The sequence below is a fragment of the Theobroma umbraticum genome, unplaced genomic scaffold (genome assembly GCF_002168275.2).
Source record: "Theobroma umbraticum cultivar Fairchild unplaced genomic scaffold, ASM216827v3 scaffold_56.0, whole genome shotgun sequence".
NCBI classification, from domain to species: domain Eukaryota; kingdom Viridiplantae; phylum Streptophyta; class Magnoliopsida; order Malvales; family Malvaceae; genus Theobroma; species Theobroma umbraticum.
This window is the reverse complement of record NW_018397256.1, coordinates 13,808,791-13,828,738: the sequence shown is the minus strand read 5'-3', so window position 1 is coordinate 13,828,738 and position 19,948 is coordinate 13,808,791. Positions and strand designations below refer to the sequence as shown.

Genomic DNA, 19,948 nt, shown 5'->3' with positions numbered 1-19,948 from the left:
TAATGAATGCTTCTTCTTTTCAAGGACATAATAAAACAGGATCAATATATGTATGTATGTATGCATGCGTGAATGAAGTAAGTAAATAAAGCATAAAAGTATAATTAATTAATTAATTATTTTATTTGACATGATGAAGCACATAATGACCAACAAGTAGCCAGATATCTCACATAAACAATTCCACTTGATGTAGGAATAATGTGAATTTTAATTACGGTAATATCGTGTCTTGTTATTTTGTTTAAATAAAAAATATTATATGTTAATTTTAGTTTGAGGGCGTATGCTGTGTATGTTAGCAGAGAGACATATATATATATATATATATATATATATATATTTCCCCCATGCTATGCTCCGCAAAAAGACTTGAGCGACAAGTCAGGCGAGTAGAAAAATTAAAAAAGGACCTTCATTCTTCTCTTCTCTTCTCTTCTCTGTAGGTAAAAAGCTCTTTAAAAGCGTGAAAGCCAACGCCAATTACGAATACCAACCAAATGGATCTGAATATGAACCTCAACGCCCCTCACTCCATGGGCACAACCATCATCGGAGTCACTTACAACGGCGGTGTCATCCTCGGCGCCGACTCTCGTACCAGCACCGGTACGCTATTCCTCTCTCTCTGGGTTTTTTTTTTTTGGTTTCAAAAAATTGTAATATTAGGTATTTGAATTTCTAAAGAAGGGTTTTTGTTTGTTATTTTGATCGATTAGGGATGTACGTTGCTAACCGGGCATCTGACAAAATTACGCAGCTCACTGATAATGTCTACGTTTGCCGCTCTGGATCCGTAATTCTTATTTTTCTGCTCGCTCCCTTTATTTCCCTTCACAAATTTGTGCTCTATTATTTTTGGGGCAAACAAATGAAGAACATTCTATTTGTGGATTCTTAGATGTGATTGTCCTGTTTGCAGGCTGCCGATTCTCAGATTGTTTCCGACTATGTCCGCTATTTCCTTCATCAACATACGTCAGTTCTTTCTTATGCTTTGCCTCTTATTATTTGCTTTGCTACTTTGCCTTTTGCAAAGACTCTGTCAATCTATCTACTCCAGTAAAAGTTTGTTGCCATTTGAGACTGACTTTACTAATTCTAATGCTTAAGGAGCTTCAATGGCAACATTTCGAGTGTCAAAAACTCAAAATTTTTTGCCCATTTATGAATGCCCTCAACATAATCTAGTCCTTCACCTACGTAACTCTAGTTGCAGTTCCAAAACCAACGTCTCATCTCATTTCTGCCCAATTACCTTGCTGTTCCTTACAACTTGTATATACCTACATACCAATTAGCTTCAGCACTTTGCACTCCGTATCTACAAATTGCTTTGATCTTTTTCTGTTATGTTTACGTGATAGGTGATTCTTGGGGTATTACTCTGTTGGCACTTCTTGTTATTACTCTATATGAGATTCTGGTTTCGAACTTCCAGTATGAGGGATTGTTTAACAGCTTTTTTCTATTCTTTTTTCCCCCCTGTACCACAGGATACAGCTAGGGCAGCCTGCAACTGTCAAAGTTGCTGCAAACCTTATCAGGCTACTATCCTACAATAACAAGGTTTGAGCTTACCGTTTAAAAAATTTGCTTGACTATTTTGTCAATCTTCGTCCTTTTTTCCTTTTCCATTCTATTTGTTCCTTCCCTTTTTTCCCCAATGTTACTTTGGATGATAAATTTACTGTCTGTTTGTACACCCCTCCCTATTGTACAGATTCTTTTGTACAATTGGTCAGGACTTACACTCACTGGAATCATACTGTAGTTTTGCTGCAATTGTCTGCAGGATTTATATTTCTAGGAGCAAATGGTGATCTTTTATCTTTTTCCTATAATTCATGTTTATATGCTTGACTCAGTTCTCTTTATCTTGAGCAGAACATGCTTGAGACTGGCCTTATTGTTGGTGGGTGGGATAAGTACGAAGGTGGTAAAATATATGGAATTCCTCTTGGTGGAACACTGATTGAGCAGCCTTTTGCTATTGGAGGTATCCTATTCTCTTCTCTTGAACTTTATGTATCCTTTCCCTCCAATTTCAGGAAATAGGCTTGGTTCCCGTTTATGTCTTCCAGTGGTATGCTAGTGTACTTATCTTTTTGATTCGTTCTGGTGAAATGCTGGCTAGCATCATCGAGTATTGTAGTTACATTTATAGACATGCATGTGTTTTTACGGAGTTGACATGTATATAGTCTTGTTCAGCTAGAGTTTTCCCTACCTACTATCTGCATATTGCTCAGACTGTTCGTTGGCCTCTTTATTACCTTCATTCAGCTTGAGAAATTAGGTGTTAACCTATTGAGGTTCAATGTAGTCATGTAACCTTTAGAGTTTTTGGCTGATATTGTCGCTTATATAATTTGAAATCAGTGAGTCAGTGGCAAAATATGTGAAGTCTTCTCATAATTAGTTAACTGATGAAATTATATTTAACTAATTTTTTTTTCAAATCAGGTTGTTTTGCCCTGAAGACTAATGATTTGCTTAGTGTTAATAGTTCATTAACTTTCAGGAATCAATTTCCAAATCATCTTGTAATCTCTATGCTTATTCAGAGTCAATTAAATTGTGTTGAAATGGTGTATTTGGTTGTAATTCCTATTTGCAAAGGCTTCAACCTAATCTTTTATCATTTTGTTTCAACAATAACAGTTTTTGCTTCTGTAAAAGTATTATATAGTCAGTTTCTCAAAATTCTAGATCACCTAGTTTCTACTATTGACAACCTAAAGTATTGGGAGTGTAGCTAAAAGTATGACGTGGGCTACTATCTGATTTGGTTTGACGTGCTTTGCACAGGATCTGGGTCCAGTTACCTATATGGGTTTTTTGATCAGGCATGGAAGGAAGGAATGACAAAGAATGAAGCTGAGGTACATTTGTTTTAGTCAAGATTGACAAAGTCATATGTTTCATGTTTTCTTTTAACAAATTATATGGATAGTTCTTATTGGTTGATTGACCATAGATTCGTTGTTAATTGTTTATGGGATTTCGTTGCAGCAACTAGTGGTTAAGGCAGTTTCCCTTGCCATTGCTCGTGATGGTGCTAGTGGGGGTGTTGTTCGCACTGTCATTGTAAGAGATTTCACACCTCTAACTGAATGATTCTTGCACGTGTAGTTTGAACTGTGTACAGCATCTAACCTTGCTTTGTATTTTGTGTTGCAGATCAACTCTGAAGGAGTGACGAGGAACTTCTACCCTGGTGACAAACTTCCACTGTGGCATGAGGAATTGGAGCCTCAGAATTCGTTACTGGATGTACTGAACACATCGAGTCCTGAACCAATGAATATTTAATCAAAGGGGACTCATCTCTTAGATGGTGTTGAGCTGCGCTAGATTTGTCTCACAGCAGACTGTTTATTTCTTCTAATGTTTTTAGTTGAGTTGCAAAACAATGATGTAACTGTGGGTTGACTCGGAATGCAGTTTTATTGGTTGATGAAATATGTTGTGGGTGCTTATATTATTATAGATGTTGTGTTCACGTACTGCTAATGATGTCTGGGCCAAAAAAGGGGATTGGATGACTTGACTTCACTGCTTTTGGATATCATTCACCATTCACAGGCAGTTCAGTGTTTACTGTTTATATAATATGAAATTCGCAAGACTGAGTTGCCATAAAAGACTGCCTATGGGCTTGGACCTATGCTGGGTTTTACGCTTATAAACAAACATAGAGGTTAATTCAAGAAAACAAACAAGTTTTAATTAATTAATTTATAGTTGAATCTTCTCAGAAGAAGAGAAAAAGAAAAAGGACAATAAACAAATATTGATTTAATTGTACAGTAAAATATTAGTAATTGTGTTCTGTTGTTATTGCTAAGAGTAGGTTGGCACTTGGCAGGGAGCCCAAGACCAGAGGTGGAGAGGAGAGGATTTTCCATTTTCATTATATAAATTAATAATCTAATCTAATCTAATTAATCATCCAAAGAGCGCAGAAAGAGAAGAGAAGATGAGTGCGATGGCGAGGGCGAGTGCGAGTGCGAGTGCAGCAGCAGCACACAACGTATTCGTATATGGAAGCCTAGTGGCAGATGATGTGGTTCGCGTCCTCTTGAATCGAGTCCCCCTTTCCTCCGCTGCTCTTCTGAATGGCTTGTTCGTTTTCTCCCCTTCCCTCCCTTCAATTCCTTTCTTCTTCCTCCACCTGCTTTTTCACAATTTGTTTGCGTGCTGTGCAGCCATAGATTTAGCATTAAAGGACGCGTGTATCCGGCTATCCTCCCTGTCCAAAACCATCAAGTTATTGGCAAGGTGTCTCCTATTCCTTTTCTTTTTCTCTTGTATCCAAGAAACACAATCTCATTCTTAAAATTGCTCTTCAGGTGTTGTTTGGAATCACGGATCCTGAATTGCATATTCTGGATGAGTTTGAGGATGTTGAGTACCAAAGGTCTCTCGTTGAGGTCTCCTTGCTGGTCTGTCTTTCTTTCACCTTCCTACCTATTGCCTCAATATTGCTCATATCTTGATTCTCCATACGCCCATTGCCAACTCAGAAACACACCCTTCATTAAAAACGAAAATTTATTGCATTTCTTCTTGTTTTCAGAACAGAAATTCTTTGCAATCTATGGTGCTGCTAATTAAAAATAAATTTGAAGACTGTCTGTCCTTCCATTATGCAGGAAAGTTCCGACAAATTGCAAGCTCACGCTTATGTCTGGTCCAACGCCAATGATCCCAACTTGTATGGACACTGGGACTTTGAGGTATTTTCAGTCTTCTTCTTTGCTACGCTTCAATATATCCTGCTAATAATGGACACCAGAGATGGATGGAGTGTGATTTGAGATTTTAATATACAACAGTACTATAAATTTACAAGGTCCACACAGCTTCATGTTCCTTAATTCCTTCCATGCTGCAATGTTAATTTGCATTCTAGTCTAGTGTGTTAGTTTGATGTTCTTGAAGAGGAGGTAGCGGTGTGTGATTGTTCAGATGACCCTCATCCTGATGTTACCCCAGAAAACTGTAAATCATATTGTCAAAAAGGAAAATCTGATGTAGCAATCAGGCAAGAAGAGGCTAATGTGACTGCCCCAAATTCAGTGAAAACATAGTTTCCTTTACAATATGTGTATAAAGTAGTGAAGTATTATGTTTGTTGCATCTGCTAAAAAGGAATGGGAAGGAGCTCATAAGGAAAGCTTTATGAAGATGACCAGTGGATTTATGGAAGAACTGGAGCTGCCTGAATCAAAGCCAAGAGTGGCCACTTATGAATCCTTCTATCACCAAGATGCTGAAAAGTGACATGCATTCTTTTTTCCGGATGTAAGGATATTCTATTGTCCTCCATTGCTGCTGGCTATTGTAGTTTGTTTTGCTTTTGAATGAATAATGCAAACGGAAGATATATTTGACCATCATTGTTTTTTGTGAGAAAGGAAAGATGTATCACTGAGGGGTTGAGATTAAAATGAAAAATTGCAGCTCAAAGGCATATCCTTACATTTGGAAGGCTGGCTGCCCAAACAATTACATTTCTTATTTCATACCTGAAACCAAGCCTCACTTTTTCATCAGCCTAAACCCCTTAGCTCATACCTAAACCAATTGCAACTATAAAAAAGTCCAAAGCATGTTGGCAATTTACGCATAAACATGTGTCCGTCTTTGTGGAAAAGACTCTTTTATTTTAAATTTCTAAATTTAATCCCGTAATAAATGAATTTATTAGGCGGACGATTTCGGGGGGAGGCGGCGGCGAATTCTCAAATGCCCAAACTTGCCCGCACCAGGGGATGACCCTTCAAATATAAACGGCAAATACCCTGTTGCACTTTTGTACCTCTGCTGAATCTGGAACCATGCACAAATTTGCAACTCATTATCTTACTATATATAATACTACCAGAAAAGGATTACTCGACTCTACTATTATTGTTCAACACTAGTTACCTCCAGAATGTGTTGGCTGCTTCCGAGTGAGTTCCTGCCAATCACACACACTGTTCCACCCGAACCCCCGCCTGTAATTTTAGATCCGTACAAAGTTCCATCTTCACCTTTGCCTAATTTACAGTGCTGCATTTCCTGCACCAACTCGACTAGTCTATCTGTCCCATCAGACCCCAGTCCGCACGCACTATAGCTGTAGTGGCACTACAATTGCAAATGTGGTTGTTTCAAATTAACACCTTTCGCATCCACTAAACACGCACTTTCCTTCAACAATTATTTAAAACAACTTTTGCCTTATACCTGGTACAACAGTTCCCCAAGTGCCGTCAGTTGCTCATCTGAAGACTCTGACGTCAGCAGTGCCTTGAAGGCCTACACGTAAAGGAAGCGAACAGTTGGTAAGGAAAAACATGTGTCATAACAAAGTATGTATGCGCGCCTATCACCCACAAACATCTCAAGGTCAAATCACAAACCTTGACCCTGAAATTTTCATACACAGGATGCTTAGCGGCAGCTGTCACTGCATACGTTCGGTTCTTGTCAATTACTGTAACCGTATCACCATGATCACTATACTTCTCCATAAATGTATCACCAATCATTGATTCAGGAAGTAGCTTCGCATAAAGAGCTTCATATCTGTAGCACAAGACCAATTCAAAATGGCAAAGTTTTCTTAAGTCATAACAACACTGCTAGTTGTCCACAAAAGTAGCTTCTTTGCTCTCGGATTAATTCAAGGTAATAACATCTACAAAAGAGAAAGCCTTATAAAACACCATTACCTGTGAGGTGTCAAGTTGCATAAATAATCTAATGAAGCTTCAGCTTCAAGTAATTCCAATCCATCATTGTCCAATTCATCAGGAGATACCCCATTAGCAGTCGATAGTGATTGAGACAATTTAGTAGATGCTATAGCTTTTATCATCTTTCGGCCCATAAAGGCTCCTACTCTAACAGAACCATAGTCTGCACCTCCAACACTGCCGCATTAAAAAAAAAAAAATCCAACTAAGAAGAAATGCGAATTACTATAGCAAGGAAAAGGTAGGTCCATAGCTACTGAAGTTAGTGAGAACTATTAAAAGCTTTAGAGTAATTAAAAGATCATGAATAACTGGAAGGTATTCAACTTTATGCATGTTTTAGAGTGAAATATGAAGGGTGACTAACTTTGTTTTAGTATAGTCAAATTTTCAACTCAGCATAATTAGCCAAGAAAACAAGCATGCACTGTAAACAATGTCCCTTACTACTACAAGCTAAGTAAAACTTAAAAAAAGAAAGGACAGAGCATCTATGGACCCAATACCTGTGCCGTATTCCAGAATCAATTCCCCAAAATCGGATATGACTGGGAATTGCTACAAGTCCAACTATCTCAGCAGGCTGCAGAAGACAACCATTGATTTGAATGTCAGTTAACCAGCAAAGGAACTTCTGCATAGGTTTACTCTGCAGCAGCAATGATGATTACCTGGCAAACCATTGCAAGTAGTTTATTTGCTTCACCACAGGCTGAAGTCATTTGGTCCATAACACCGCATGGAGCTCCTACAATGTGATTCTCCACCTAATAAACAACTCAAAGAAATAAGCAAAGCAACATATATACCTGAAACATGTCTTCTGGAATGTAAGAAGAATATATTAATTGGAGGATTGCACCTGACTACAATACCTTTTGGCAGAGCAGGGCAAGATCTCTTGGACTGATGCTCAATCCTGCAAAGTATGTAAATGAAGGTATAAATAAAATCTCACTCTAAAATAAAGATTAACTCTATCTGCCTGTAAATGGTCTAACCCTTGGAAAGGCTGCTTTTTTATATGATCTAAACATAAACAAGATGATCAAGCTTAGAGAAAAAGATTAGTAATTAAACAGAAAAGCTTCAAATTTTCCAATTATTTCACTGATTGAACGGTTTATATTATGAAGCATTGCATACTCCAAAATCTACTCTCTTAAAGTAGTCATCCTCTCTTCAAAGATTCCAGTTCTTCTGAAAGACTTCATTCACTTATCCCTATGTAGTTATAGCCCTCATTTATCTCATAACCAACTACTGCTCTCCAACTAAAAACACAACCAGTTTTGTAATATGTAGAAACAGGACTGAGGAAATGAAATAAACAGCAGAGAAGTTATGCAAGGGAAATGAGAATGTTAGAAATACCATGAGCAGCTGCAATAGCTGACATGCTAGCAACTTCCACAGAGGCAGAAGAAGAGACACCTTTGCCTTCTGGAACTGCAGAAGAAACCTGTAAATAGCTGAAAGTAATTATCTAGACAACAGCAGCAGTGTTTGTGATATATAACAGAGAGATGTTGGAATATATCAGATTAAATAACTAGTAATATTAATTTCATACAAAAACAAAGCAAATTCACACTTCACAGATCTGCATACTTAATGAAATCCTTTATATGCCATTCTACTTTGTGTATTCGTTACTTTCCTTTTTTTCTATTGAGTACACAACATATAAGCAGCTTCATCAATACTTCATGTATTTCTTTTCTGTTAAAATAGTAGTACAGTTTTACATATCTCAAGTAAACTTTAAGGTTATGAAATTACAAGCTATATGTAAACAGCCCCGTCAAACATTAATCAAATTAATAAAAAGATAGTTGAATATGGAGAAACAGAGAAAGAAAAGGTGGCAGCAGCAGCATAAGAGAATTCCAAGGGGTAGATATCAATTCAACAACAGCGTACACAATGAAGAAAGCTCCCTCTTACCAGCATGCTGATACTATCCTCAAAGCGTACACCTAATTCTTTCATCAAAACCAAAATTGTCCCAGCAACATATGCCGCCCACCTGATATAAGAAACACATAATTAGTATATAACGTAGCAAAGATGGATAAATCAAGCAAGAAGAAGGACCCACTTTTGGGACGGATCTTGGGCGAAGTATTTTTTTGCCTTTTCATATGAAATTGGTTGCTCTCCTTCCATAAAGTCAGCTAAATCCATGTCAAAAGTTGGGCCACGATTGCTCAACTCTGAACCATATGATACCTGATACAACCAATTGGAACTTAGCAATATATAACTAGTACAGCATTTTTATTTAAAACAACATGTATATTCTTTTTGTTATCCGATAAGAACTTTGTTTAATAGGTAGGATTTAAGCCTAATGTGAAGATTTCCAGCACATAATGGGCTATTCGATTGCAAGGCAGATTAAGATCCGTTTTATTTAACATGCCAGCATCATTCCCTCAGAAAACAAGAAAATTATTCAGTCCATGTTGGTGAGAAACAAGTTATTCAACTAATGATATATACAATTTGCAAGACAGGCATTGGTCCTTGTCCTTTTGCATTCTGCCGAGCGAGTGCATGTTTCCAAAGCCTGTGTTTACTTGGATGATTCCTTTGCACCGCTACATGGCAGGCTTCCTTTATAGGCATCTGTCAGAGAAGAAATGGTTAAGAGGAGAAAAGCTTAGAATTAATTCCATTGGGATACATTAATAAATCATGATGTAAGAAAAAACCGAAATTCTACAGAATGGCCCACATATAAGAGAGTAACTGTAAGAACTGGAGAATGAAAATTCTAACCTGCAAGACTAGGCTGCCTGAATAGTCTGCAATGCCTCCCATAACATCCAACCTTCCAGGTGCCCTAGTCACAAAGATATCCTCCTGTACAAAAATAACACATAAAGCAATCAACAACCTCAAGCCAGTCTCAAAGTTAAACATGACTCTTGCCTGAAGCAGGTTCCAGTTTTGAAAGCTCAGTAGAAAAACAGTTACTTAGCCTAAAATGTATCTGTCTGTCCTTCCACACTGAAAAGTGACAAGATTGAAACAAGCAACAACTGTTTATGTCCATCCAGTGCTTATATAATGCATGAAAATAGAACTTTTTTGCTCAAGGGCATGAAAAGTCTAATACGCAGGTTAAAAATCCAACTGAAACATACTACGACTATACAAGCATACATTATTTTTTCACATGTTCCTAGCTCAAAAAAATTTATAAAAAAATACATCATTCAAAATCATTATTGGAGACAGTTGCTAATAATGCAATCAGGCAGGGATATGCAGGATAGGAAAATTTTGTTAAACTTGTAAAATGAATAAATTTTAGCTAGAATGAGCATAACCTCCCAATTAAAAAGCCCAGCAGCAGCCTTTCGTTCACGCATCTGGCGCTTCTCACTATTCTTTTCAGAAACATAAACACTGTCAAGTTCTACCAAGCCATTTAGGAAACTCATTGTATCTGAAAGACCTTGAAGATCTCCATGAAGAATTTCAAAGTCTTCAGTGCATCTACAAAAGAAACAAAATGTGTCAAAGAATGACAATTGAATCCATCTTTATCATCATCACTAATTAAGATAGATAAAACTCACAAATCCGTGATCAAGTTGCTCTCACTCATCTTACAAGTTGGCGATCCAGTACTTAAACCAAGTTCATTTTCAGCACTTGTATACCATTCAGGAATGCTGACATCTCTTCCAGGGGCCCTTTGCAGTTGATACCCAAGAATTATGGCATCACGCAACCTTCTAGCACCACTCAACTAAATAAGGCAACAAATGAATCAGATAGCATTCGAGGGAAACAAAAGTTGCTTAAAATACATTTTGAATTACCAGTTTAGACGGCTATTCTAAGCAGCAACTTTTAAAAGCTGTACTAGCTGATCATGAGTGCTGGTACCTATCTGCATTATGCCAATATAACTCTGCTGTTCCAGAGTATATAAATTTGACTCCATGAAAGGCAATCTCAGCCACAAGAATTGCCTTCATAGTGAATATGATTTAGTTTCTGCTTATTTTCTTAGAATTGTAGCCACAAAGTGCCACTTACATCACCGTAACACAACATCCCTTCCGACATGCATGCACAATCATGAAATACATCTCTCCTTTAAAACCAAAGGAGAAAGAAAAACTTCTCAACTAAGAATTTTTTCACAATTCCTCTATTCAACTATTCCTAAGAAATATGAACAACATAAGGTATGATGTTTCTTTTGGGGCTATAACAACAAGGTTCAGAGTTCTAGCAATTATGATGTACCTTATCTGAAGCATAGTTCTTGCCGATAGCTGTCTCCTGCAAGATGTGAGCTGCCACCTAAAATTTTAACATGACATCAGCAAGTTAGCCCAGATAATCTTTTTTAGGCAATATTTGTAATTAAACATAGAATTTTCCTCCAACCTAACCCCCCCCCCCCCCCTTCCTTCACCAGATAACAAGCCATGCAATCAAAATACTGAAATGAATAAAAGGATTTCTATTTCCAACAGTCGATATGTCAGTAAATTTAATGTTTCTTAAGTCATACAAAAATGTTGGTGATCCTTCCATGGAATGGATATAAATATCTAGAGTTTAAGGTTCATAGTTTAGCTTTCATCTCCCCACTGCAATTTCCAATTGATCATTTTTAGGTGAGTTGTAGATTTTCCTATCAAAAAAATTTATAAGTTAAAAAGCAGATTAATTGCTAGGCACTGGTCTTCTTGTTTATAATTGCATAACTAAAACCTTTCAAATGCATATGCGACATGTTTAGAAAATTAGTACAACTCAAGAAAAGGTAAAAAGATACCTCGCCACCATTGATGCCTCCCTCATAGCATGGTTTTAAACTGATTGCACGTTCAAGATAGGGTTTCCAATGACCAGTGAGTAAATCCCTCCTAATCATCTCAACACCACTTTGATAAAACTGTGTAGAAGATAATAATATCTTAATCTAATTCTTGATTATTTCTCTTTTATTCAAAGTTCTTGATAATTAATAAGGATACAAAAATGTAGAGGTGAGTTAAACAGAAAAAGTAAAGAAAAGAAAGGTACCTCAAGCATATTTCTTAAGAAGGGTTCCTCATTGAAGTAATCTCTTCGTACAAAGACAAAAGGTAACTTATATGCCAAGGCTTCACTGACAGTACCATATCCAATTTTCCCTGAAACAATGAAGATCTTATTGAATATTACTTATCACTCATCTAATACAGTTTTGCATCAAGAAAAATTTTCTTACTAACCAAGCATACAGTCAGATGCCGCTATAAGATCAGGCGTGTATGCATCTTTTGGAAGCTTTATAAAATTAGGTGGAAGCTCCTGGGTATCAGAAGCACCACAAACCTGGATCATAGAACAATATTGAAGATTACCACATCAAGCCAGACAATATGCTTACAGAAGAGCAATTCGTAGAGACAATTGAATGTGCAGCCAAAAGATGCAAGTAATATTCAAGATACCAGGCACAGCCAACCAGAAGGTAAATACTCCTCCTTCAACTTCCACCCTGCAGGCTGCATGTAAGCAACTGAGTAAATACGTTTACTTTTCAATCAAACAGTCATCTGTCGACACATCAAAATGTCATTCATAATGTCATACAATACACTAGCCAACAATTTCACTTGTTAGATTACTCTAGTTTCAAAATGATAAATGTATTCTACGTTCATTGATACTCAGGTTAATAGCCAAATTCCTGCATATCAAGTTCGTTCACTGATCTGGAAAATAAAAAGCACTTAATGTGTTCAGCTGTTAAACTGTTTGCACAATTGAACAATATCTGAACTGCCAACAACTCCTTTAGCAATTATTTGAATATAATCATTCAAAAAAAATGATACTTCATGTTTATGGGCATCCGATAAAAGATCTCACCAGCCAAGTCACAACAAAAAAATGATTGAAGAAGCACACATAGAGGTAAAAATTATGTAGTTCAACTCCCAGAGAGAAGAAGCCAAAATATAATTCCACCAAAACTTCCCATGCATAGATGTTTACACCAAATAGTCCAAATAAAATTAGAGAAAACTATCTTGAATTGATAAATTTACTTACCTGTCCACCAAAGTTAAGAATAACTAGCTTCACATCCTCGCCAATTCCAAGTTCCTTTCTCACCTAGATCCAGTAGGAAGGGAAAAAGAGCAATCCTTTGAAAACATAGATCAAGATGTAAATTATCTAATGTAATAGGTATTGTTACTGCCTAGTACCAACCTCCTTGCGAGATTTGTGCAACCTCCTAACAACTAGAGGTACATCAATAACATCACGAAAAGCAGGCACTGTGAAAATAAAGGACAATCAGACACCAATTATTAGACTTCAAAAAATATATAATCAAGGTCTAAATGAAAACATAGGAAATGATGTCTGCATACATACTTGGACAATATCCTGGGAGACGGATGAGAAACTCACAATGCGAATAATCCTCTGCTATCTGCATCAAAGTCTAAAGAGATTAGCAAAATCACAAACTTTGAAATAATTGTCACAGAAATTTCATACTTCAACTCTTTGGTCTGGAATTTACCTCTTCGAACAATCAGTCATGCAAACATGTTTTAAAGGTGTTATTGACGTAAAAGCAATCAACTGTATACAAATATTGGATGCAAAAACTTGAATGACATGTTTGAGTATGTGATTTAAATTTCTCTACTATTCACAAGATGGAAATCTCTTAATAGGAATATCTCTCTGCAGAACTAAAGCCAGAAAAGTTCAGTGGAAAAACACCTAATTAGCAACTGGAAAAAACTTCCTCATAACAGAAAAGAGGAACCCAAGCAGAAAACCATGATCATAGAATATATGCATCAAACAAGTGGAATATATTAATCACCTGCCAAACTATTGAACGATGATGATATCCAGCAGCCATTACATACTCTGCATAAATGAAGTCCCAGCTGCAACCATAGATGTGTAAAGATTATAAATGTAGACAAACAATTTTAGGATCTGACCATTTCACAAGGGTCATAAACATCTGGTACTCAAAACATATTATCAGGGATGAAGGGTTTGAAACAGATTAAGTTTATACAAAGGTGTACTTGTTCCTTGAAAAGAATGTCACCTGAAGTTGGTAACACAGACAGAGCGAATTCCAGCCTCAGCTGCTGCACGGCATGCAACTGGAACAACATCTGAAACCTGTTTCCATTCACCAAAAACTTGGTTTTAATTTGGAAGGCATGATCAATATTAGCTGCCACAATACACAATTTTACATCTCTTTTCCATTTTGCTTATTAACATAGTTATATGAAAGATTCCAAGTGCCAATTCGATTCAAAGGCTGATAAGTGAAGGAACTTCAAAGCACGAACCACTAAGTCAGCTTTGATGGAGTTGAGCCACTCCACTTCTGTAGCCAAAATAGAATTTCGAGGTTGCACAGCTGTTTCCGAATACTAAAATATAAAAAAAATAAATCGAATTATAAAATATTACAAAAATCCCAACTTAAAAAAGTACAAACAAGGAGGGAGGGAATATAAATTTGTAGATTTGTTAAATAATTTTCCGAGTGATATGGAATTGAACAAAAAGAATGATGGACCATAACATTATGTTCTATAAAAGATAAAAAATAAAATTGAAGGTTTGAAATACCTTCTGCAGGGAGGCAAGACGATCCACGGTCAATGCATCTGCCTGAACTGCTCCACAGTCTAAAACTAGCTGATGTTTTCATAGGGAGAAACATAGATTAGTATAACAGAGCAGAACATAATTTTCACAATTGTTGAAGGAGTTGTCTAATCCTTAACATATTCATCTGTATTGTATTTTATTATATACTGTATAGTACAATACGATGATAAGAACGTGAGGGGCAAAAAATCGAGTAATTAGAAAACCTTGCGAAGGAAGAGGCGAGGGGATTGAATTTCAGAAGTGAAAACAAAGTCAGGTGCACCGGTGACGACGTGCACATCATGCCCCGCCACAATCAGATTCCGAACAACCTACAAGATATCAATTGACAGCCGTAAGTGATCAGCTGACTCGACTGGATCAACCGTTAAGCAGAATTTGAAAAGGAAAGAGGAAAACACCTCAACAACACGAGTGGCGTGGCCGAAGCCATGACCAGTGACATAGTAAGCAAAGACGAGGTGCTTGATGGATGCACACTCTACTCCATTCTCTTCAATTCTCATATTGCAACTCTTTCTTTCTCTGCTCGTCTAAATTATTTGATCAGATCTCACCCCTCTCAAGAATACGAATGCTCTTTCCCTATTTAAAAAGAAATCTCAACCAAAATCATACCTATCATGCAGAGACGTAAAATCATAGAAAATTGAAAACAGTATACATTACATACCGGATAAAGCTATGACGTAACGACTCAGACATTTCAGGAGAAAGACGGATTTACTTTTTTACCATATTTGTTGTGTTTGGCAAAAATAAAATCTCTTTCTCGGATTTTCCGATTCTCATATCTCTATCTGCTTTTTTTTCAAATATTTTTCTTTTTTTCTTAAACAAAGTCAAACTTTTTTTTTTCTTTTTCTTATTCATCGTCTAAACACTTTCAATATGCCAACACTTCCGATCGTTTTCTTCCTTTTTTTTCTCAGCAGAGTTTTACTTTAGGCGGCAATCGCTGAGTCAGTGCCGAGTTAAAATCCGTTCACTGCCACGTCAGCTTTCCTAAAAACCGTTGTCCCATTTTATCTTCTTGATCCTTTTGCAATGCCATCCTTTGGCTCCCTCTTATTTACGTCTAAACCTCTTAGATTTCATGTCATTTGTCCCAACTCCCCCATTTTTAATCATCAATGCCCAATCATACTTTCCTTTAATTTCGAAAGTGAAGGAATAGAAATAAGGATATGAGAATAGACAATGCTAATTTTAAAAATAAAATTTCGAATCTTTATTTAAATTCATTGGAATGATCTCTTTTTAATATTCAATCATAATGGATAAAGTCATCCAATATGTTTTGGATTTTTTCTTTATCCATTAAACTACTTTTTGATTAATTACAAGATTTCCATTTTATGAATTTGAGAATGTATATGTAAGGTAATTTTTTTTCCTAGTTATGTCTTCATCTTATTCATGCATATTTAATTTTTTTTTAAATTACACAATGATTGATTAAAGTGTGCAAATTAAATAAGGTTTCATCAATGATGACAAAATTTGGTCAAGCCTATTCTAAAATTTTTAATTTTTGACTTGATTAAACTAAATTATTTAGCTTTAATAATAGTGTTTATGTTTCCTTATTAAATGATTACTGCATCATTTAGTACTTGTAAAACAAATATTAGAATAAGATTAAATTTATTTCTATATTATTTTTTAATTTTACTACATTTTCCCACTTTATATATATTTAATTTTATTAATTTTTAAATAAAAATAACAATATCGAAATATTTCGTTAATGAAAAGAGTAAGTTTTCATCAATTTTATTATTTTATATAAAAATTTAATAAATTAAAAGTAAAATGAAAGAGTTTAAGAAGATAAAAATATATAATAATAAAATTCAACAATTATCCAAATTTGACTTTTAATTTATAAAAATTACTAATTAAAAAAACATGAAAATCAATGTACAAGGCCCACCAAACCCGCCCTAGGCCTTACACTTGATTGGATCCAAATGCCAAGCTACTTGACTCCGAGGTCCAAACTGACCGCGAGATTGTTAGAGGGCAAAGTCGTCAGTACGTGTTCTAAAAACAAAAGAAGGGTTTAGCAAATCGCCATCCTGTCCCGGCGGCTATATATCATCCTAGATGTCTCGTCTCTTGGCTCAATTAAAATTAGGTTTAGCATAGCAGTTGAAGTTTCTTTTCAACATAGACGAAGAGAGAGACCATCTGCTTTTGTTTATGTTAGTCATTCGTAGGATGTTGTTTGATTCGATTTTGAATAACGGGGCTGGAGTTTGGCTCTTTGGCTAACCAGAACCGTGCCATGGAGATGAATGCAGCTCCCGATACCAAACCCGCCAACCTTGTCACCGAATTTCGCTATGGTTAGCGGATTTCTATGGTAAGAAAGGCTGGTACATCTTTTGACAGAGTATAGCGTATATGCGAGTAGTAATTCAGGCAGCCTCCTTGCCCTCACCATGGCAACAGGGGGTGTTAAACTGCTCGCAAATTAAATATTGCTTTTGCTCTTCAGACTTGCTGAGATTATTCCTTGAAGCTGGTCTAGTAGGCCTAAGTACATTCTTTCTTTTTCTTTTCAATCAATGCTTTCATCTGTGTCTAGTATTGTGTAATTCTTTTATGATTTAAAAATGCTTTTATCCAGTTGAAGATGGTTTGCTTGAAGGGGTGAACATCTGTTTAAGAGTAACTAGACTAAACCAGAATTAACATTCCAAATAAGCACTTTACCTCCACCAGGGACAGGGTCCCCAAAGTTTCAAGTTGCTTTCAAATATCATTTGTGGGAATTGAGTAATAAATGTTAGAAATCAACATTTCCCCGCGCCAGAACCTTAGCAAGATAACATACTGCTGAATGCTGGTACAGGCAATTATGTTGATCGAACAAACTCATCCTACAAGAATTCTACACAAGTTTCTCTCTGATAAACTAGTGTTATCATCTAAATCTGTTCAGAGGTATTCAGTGCCCATGTCTTCTATTCTATATGTACCAACTACCTTTGGAAGGACAAATCAAGATTACCAAATCCAAGCGTTAAGGCAACTCAACCAATTTGTTACCAAGTAACTGGAGTATTCATGTTCTGAGGGAACTGTGGCATCAAACAGTGCTGTTGCTGCTGCTGCTGCTGCTGCCGCAGCTGAAATGCTTCAGTTCCTTCCACCATTTCACCATCCCGAAAACCTTTCCCTGCAAAGTTACTAACACCGCTCTCTTCTGCATCCATCATTTCACTGTCCGTATCTTCTGCTTCCGTTGGCTGCAAGGGGGCAGTGATTTCTGTCTCTGTTCCAGAGGCTAATGCAAGTTGAGGTGCAACCCAGGGAACAACAGCCAAGCGGTCATTTGGTCCGCTGCTGCTTCCATTATCCATTGCTTTATCCTCCATTGATTTCACTGCCCATGAATCTCCTGGATAAAGTAAACGATCTGCCAACAAGAAGATTATTTTTTTTTAAAAGTAACAAGAAGATTAATTTAACAATAGATATACAAGTTTTATAGAAAAGGAATTCACATGCAATAGGGAAAAAAAAAAGGGCAAACGGAGCAAGTCCTGCGTGTGGTTTAAATAAAAAATTCATCAAATGAATCTTCCATTGTACTGCTTCTAACCAACACAACATGAAGTAGCAACATCAAGCAGAATTTGTACTGAGTAATTCTCTGCCAATAGGAAGAGTTGTATCAGATGCCGGACCCAAATTGAACATATAAAAAGCAGTAGGATGATCAGAACAGTGATTCACAGAACATTTTAGAACAATTATAATGATGAGAGCAAACAAAATTTAATCGCATTGTGAGTTAACAGCACAAGATTACGCAAAGAACAATATGGAGACTGAGGTACATACCCTTTAAACCTGGATATAAGGCAGAATCAATGACGATGGAGAAGTCTGTTGAAGTAGGAGATTTTAGAAACGGGGTGTTGGACGAATTATAGAGCAGGATGGCGTTCACTTGGGATGAAGGCATTGTATCAACAAAGGAGGCATTTGATTGGGTATTGTTGGTAGTGGTTGCAAGGGGCCTCTCTTGATGTTCTAGTCGCAGAGGAACCCTAGTACTTGGATCCTCCTCCATGATTGATAGCAAGTCACCACCACCCTTTACAATATATAAAGCCCAGAGGAATCATAAATTTGTCTTTGCCAGAAGAGAGGGCGATGAAGTAAGCATAACTATAGGAAAACAAAATTAAAGATATACAAAGTATTCAATTCAATCCCAATTCCAAGTCCAATTGATTAGTAGAATGGTATTACTAGAATCATTAAAAGCAATCATAAATCATTCATCCAAGAAACTAATTCCAGAGTTTGAGTGTGAGGCCATCAACATGGATAAAGAAGAATATAATTTTCTACAACTTTGAACAGATTATGTGTAGCAAATAGAATAGGAATGGATCAGGAAGAAATTAAAATAACAATTATTAAATTAAAAAGAGAGAGAGAGAGAGAGAAAGAAAGAAAAACGCACCAGTCTCCTAGATTTTGTGGAGCGTGGAAGGAAAGAGAAATCATCATCGATATCCTTACGCTTCATGGGAAAAAGAAAACTGATTATTGAGAATTGAGTTGACACCAAAAACACTGTTAGGAACTCTTTGTATTTGCCTTCTTGTTCTTCCTCTCTTGGTTTTCCTGGTTATTATTCGTTTTCGCTTCTTAAATATGCCACCACGGTTCCCAGTCCCTTCCCGGTCTCCGGCTTTCCTTTTCTTTTGCAGTTTCTACTACCTTCTCCAATCTCTATGGGCCTGGGCCTAACCTGCAGCCCTACTTTCTGGCCTTTTGATTCCCAGCACCCTCGAAGGCCCGTAATTTTTAATTCAACTCTTAAGTCTCTTATCATTTTGCTTTTTCCTTTTTTACTATTAAGCTATATTAGTGGGTGTGTAAACAATTAATTCGGTTATCAAGATGTGTTGTGAAAATTAATCTAACCGATGGAAGATAAAATTTTAGTCAATTAATCAAATTTGATCAATTAATCCAATCAATAATCAAATAGAAACATTGTAGGATATTAATATATATTTATATTATAACAATATAATATGTTTATATTACTATGTATGTTATAACTCGTAAATGGTTTAAATAAAAATCAATTAATTCAGTTAATTGAACAAAATTTATAATTAAAATCAACCGAATTGATTGATTTAACCATATTTATTTTTGAATTAATCATACTATTTTAATTGAAAGTTACTCGCTGCTCCTCTGTAGTAAGCATTACTTCAATTTCAGTTTACAATTTATTTTGTCGATTTTATTTTTTTTAATCACAATACTAGTTTGATCTTTTAGGACATTCAATATTCTTGGTGGTTGATTTCTCATACTTTATGATACTATATAGGACTACTATATACTAATGCTTATTATGTTAGTATTAGTTGTTCAATTTTTAACATATCTTGGAATGAAAAACATTTTTTCTAATTTAATAAAAAAAATTTTACATTAAATTTGAAATAGATTCACATAAAAAG

At 36.1% G+C, this 19,948-nt stretch overlaps 4 protein-coding genes and 1 non-coding gene across 6 annotated transcripts; 3 read left to right on the top strand and 2 right to left on the bottom strand.

Annotated features, from left to right (window-relative positions):
* The first annotated feature begins 346 nt into the window (after positions 1 to 346).
* On the top strand, positions 347 to 3,492 carry PBA1 (N-terminal nucleophile aminohydrolases (Ntn hydrolases) superfamily protein). The gene is made up of 8 exons (XM_021420966.2): positions 347 to 609; positions 720 to 796; positions 923 to 978; positions 1,497 to 1,569; positions 1,888 to 1,999; positions 2,812 to 2,885; positions 3,016 to 3,090; positions 3,184 to 3,492. The coding sequence occupies exons 1-8, from the start codon at positions 501 to 503 to the stop codon at positions 3,313 to 3,315; spliced, it is 708 nt and encodes a 235-aa protein (XP_021276641.1). The 5' UTR covers positions 347 to 500; the 3' UTR covers positions 3,316 to 3,492.
* Positions 3,493 to 3,842: 350 nt separating this feature from the next.
* LOC110410532 (AIG2-like protein D) lies at positions 3,843 to 5,402 on the top strand. The gene is made up of 5 exons (XM_021420267.1): positions 3,843 to 4,128; positions 4,212 to 4,284; positions 4,356 to 4,448; positions 4,659 to 4,742; positions 5,158 to 5,402. Exons 1-5 carry the CDS (start codon positions 3,983 to 3,985, stop codon positions 5,287 to 5,289), a joined length of 528 nt encoding a protein of 175 aa, XP_021275942.1. The 5' UTR covers positions 3,843 to 3,982; the 3' UTR covers positions 5,290 to 5,402.
* A 29-nt stretch (positions 5,403 to 5,431) lies between these two features.
* LOC110410531 (L-arabinokinase-like) lies at positions 5,432 to 15,361 on the bottom strand. Its single transcript, XM_021420266.2, has 30 exons — positions 15,115 to 15,361; positions 14,843 to 15,026; positions 14,645 to 14,752; positions 14,397 to 14,465; positions 14,111 to 14,194; positions 13,858 to 13,934; positions 13,621 to 13,687; positions 13,158 to 13,215; positions 12,990 to 13,057; positions 12,828 to 12,890; positions 12,224 to 12,277; positions 12,002 to 12,104; positions 11,811 to 11,920; positions 11,560 to 11,679; positions 11,022 to 11,078; positions 10,343 to 10,515; positions 10,091 to 10,259; positions 9,537 to 9,620; positions 9,258 to 9,383; positions 8,854 to 8,984; positions 8,700 to 8,781; positions 8,127 to 8,214; positions 7,628 to 7,671; positions 7,424 to 7,519; positions 7,259 to 7,335; positions 6,729 to 6,929; positions 6,417 to 6,582; positions 6,241 to 6,312; positions 5,938 to 6,141; positions 5,432 to 5,838 (listed from the first exon to the last, which is right to left on the bottom strand). Exons 2-30 carry the CDS (start codon positions 14,945 to 14,947, stop codon positions 5,713 to 5,715), a joined length of 2,982 nt encoding a protein of 993 aa, XP_021275941.1. The 5' UTR covers positions 14,948 to 15,026; positions 15,115 to 15,361; the 3' UTR covers positions 5,432 to 5,712.
* A 1,505-nt stretch (positions 15,362 to 16,866) lies between these two features.
* On the top strand, positions 16,867 to 16,993 carry LOC149527575 (small nucleolar RNA snoR77). Its single transcript, XR_016350937.1, has one exon. It is a non-coding gene; the product is annotated as a small nucleolar RNA snoR77 (small nucleolar RNA).
* Positions 16,994 to 17,157: 164 nt separating this feature from the next.
* LOC110411098 (uncharacterized) lies at positions 17,158 to 19,134 on the bottom strand. Of its 2 annotated transcripts, none has more exons than XM_021421119.1 (3): positions 18,928 to 19,134; positions 18,297 to 18,552; positions 17,158 to 17,868 (listed from the first exon to the last, which is right to left on the bottom strand). In XM_021421119.1, the coding sequence occupies exons 1-3, from the start codon at positions 18,991 to 18,993 to the stop codon at positions 17,495 to 17,497; spliced, it is 696 nt and encodes a 231-aa protein (XP_021276794.1). In that variant the 5' UTR covers positions 18,994 to 19,134; the 3' UTR covers positions 17,158 to 17,494. The 2 variants fall into 2 exon arrangements, with proteins under 2 accessions (XP_021276794.1, XP_021276795.1); XM_021421120.2 differs by having other exon boundaries at positions 18,297 to 18,626; positions 18,928 to 19,062.
* Between the last annotated feature and the right edge of the window lie 814 nt (positions 19,135 to 19,948).

Excerpts from the sequence above, each read along its gene's own strand:
- PBA1 (XM_021420966.2), top strand. The coding sequence starts at position 501 with ATGGATCTGAATATGAACCTCAACGCCCCTCACTCCATGGGCACAACC. Across the intron at positions 979-1,496 it reads TATTTCCTTCATCAACATAC|GATACAGCTAGGGCAGCCTG; the intron begins GTCAGTTCTTTC and ends CCTGTACCACAG. Across the intron at positions 3,091-3,183 it reads GTGTTGTTCGCACTGTCATT|ATCAACTCTGAAGGAGTGAC; the intron begins GTAAGAGATTTC and ends TTTGTGTTGCAG.
- LOC110410532 (XM_021420267.1), top strand. The coding sequence starts at position 3,983 with ATGAGTGCGATGGCGAGGGCGAGTGCGAGTGCGAGTGCAGCAGCAGCA. Across the intron at positions 4,129-4,211 it reads GCTGCTCTTCTGAATGGCTT|CCATAGATTTAGCATTAAAG; the intron begins GTTCGTTTTCTC and ends CGTGCTGTGCAG. Across the intron at positions 4,449-4,658 it reads TCGTTGAGGTCTCCTTGCTG|GAAAGTTCCGACAAATTGCA; the intron begins GTCTGTCTTTCT and ends TCCATTATGCAG.
- LOC110410531 (XM_021420266.2), bottom strand. The coding sequence starts at position 14,947 with ATGAGAATTGAAGAGAATGGAGTAGAGTGTGCATCCATCAAGCACCTC. Across the intron at positions 11,921-12,001 it reads GGCATCTGACTGTATGCTTG|GGAAAATTGGATATGGTACT; the intron begins GTTAGTAAGAAA and ends TCATTGTTTCAG. Across the intron at positions 6,142-6,240 it reads TTGGGGAACTGTTGTACCAG|TGCCACTACAGCTATAGTGC; the intron begins GTATAAGGCAAA and ends TTGCAATTGTAG.
- LOC110411098 (XM_021421119.1), bottom strand. The coding sequence starts at position 18,993 with ATGAAGCGTAAGGATATCGATGATGATTTCTCTTTCCTTCCACGCTCC. Across the intron at positions 18,553-18,927 it reads CCACAAAATCTAGGAGACTG|GGTGGTGGTGACTTGCTATC; the intron begins GTGCGTTTTTCT and ends TATATTGTAAAG. Across the intron at positions 17,869-18,296 it reads CTTATATCCAGGTTTAAAGG|ATCGTTTACTTTATCCAGGA; the intron begins GTATGTACCTCA and ends TCTTGTTGGCAG.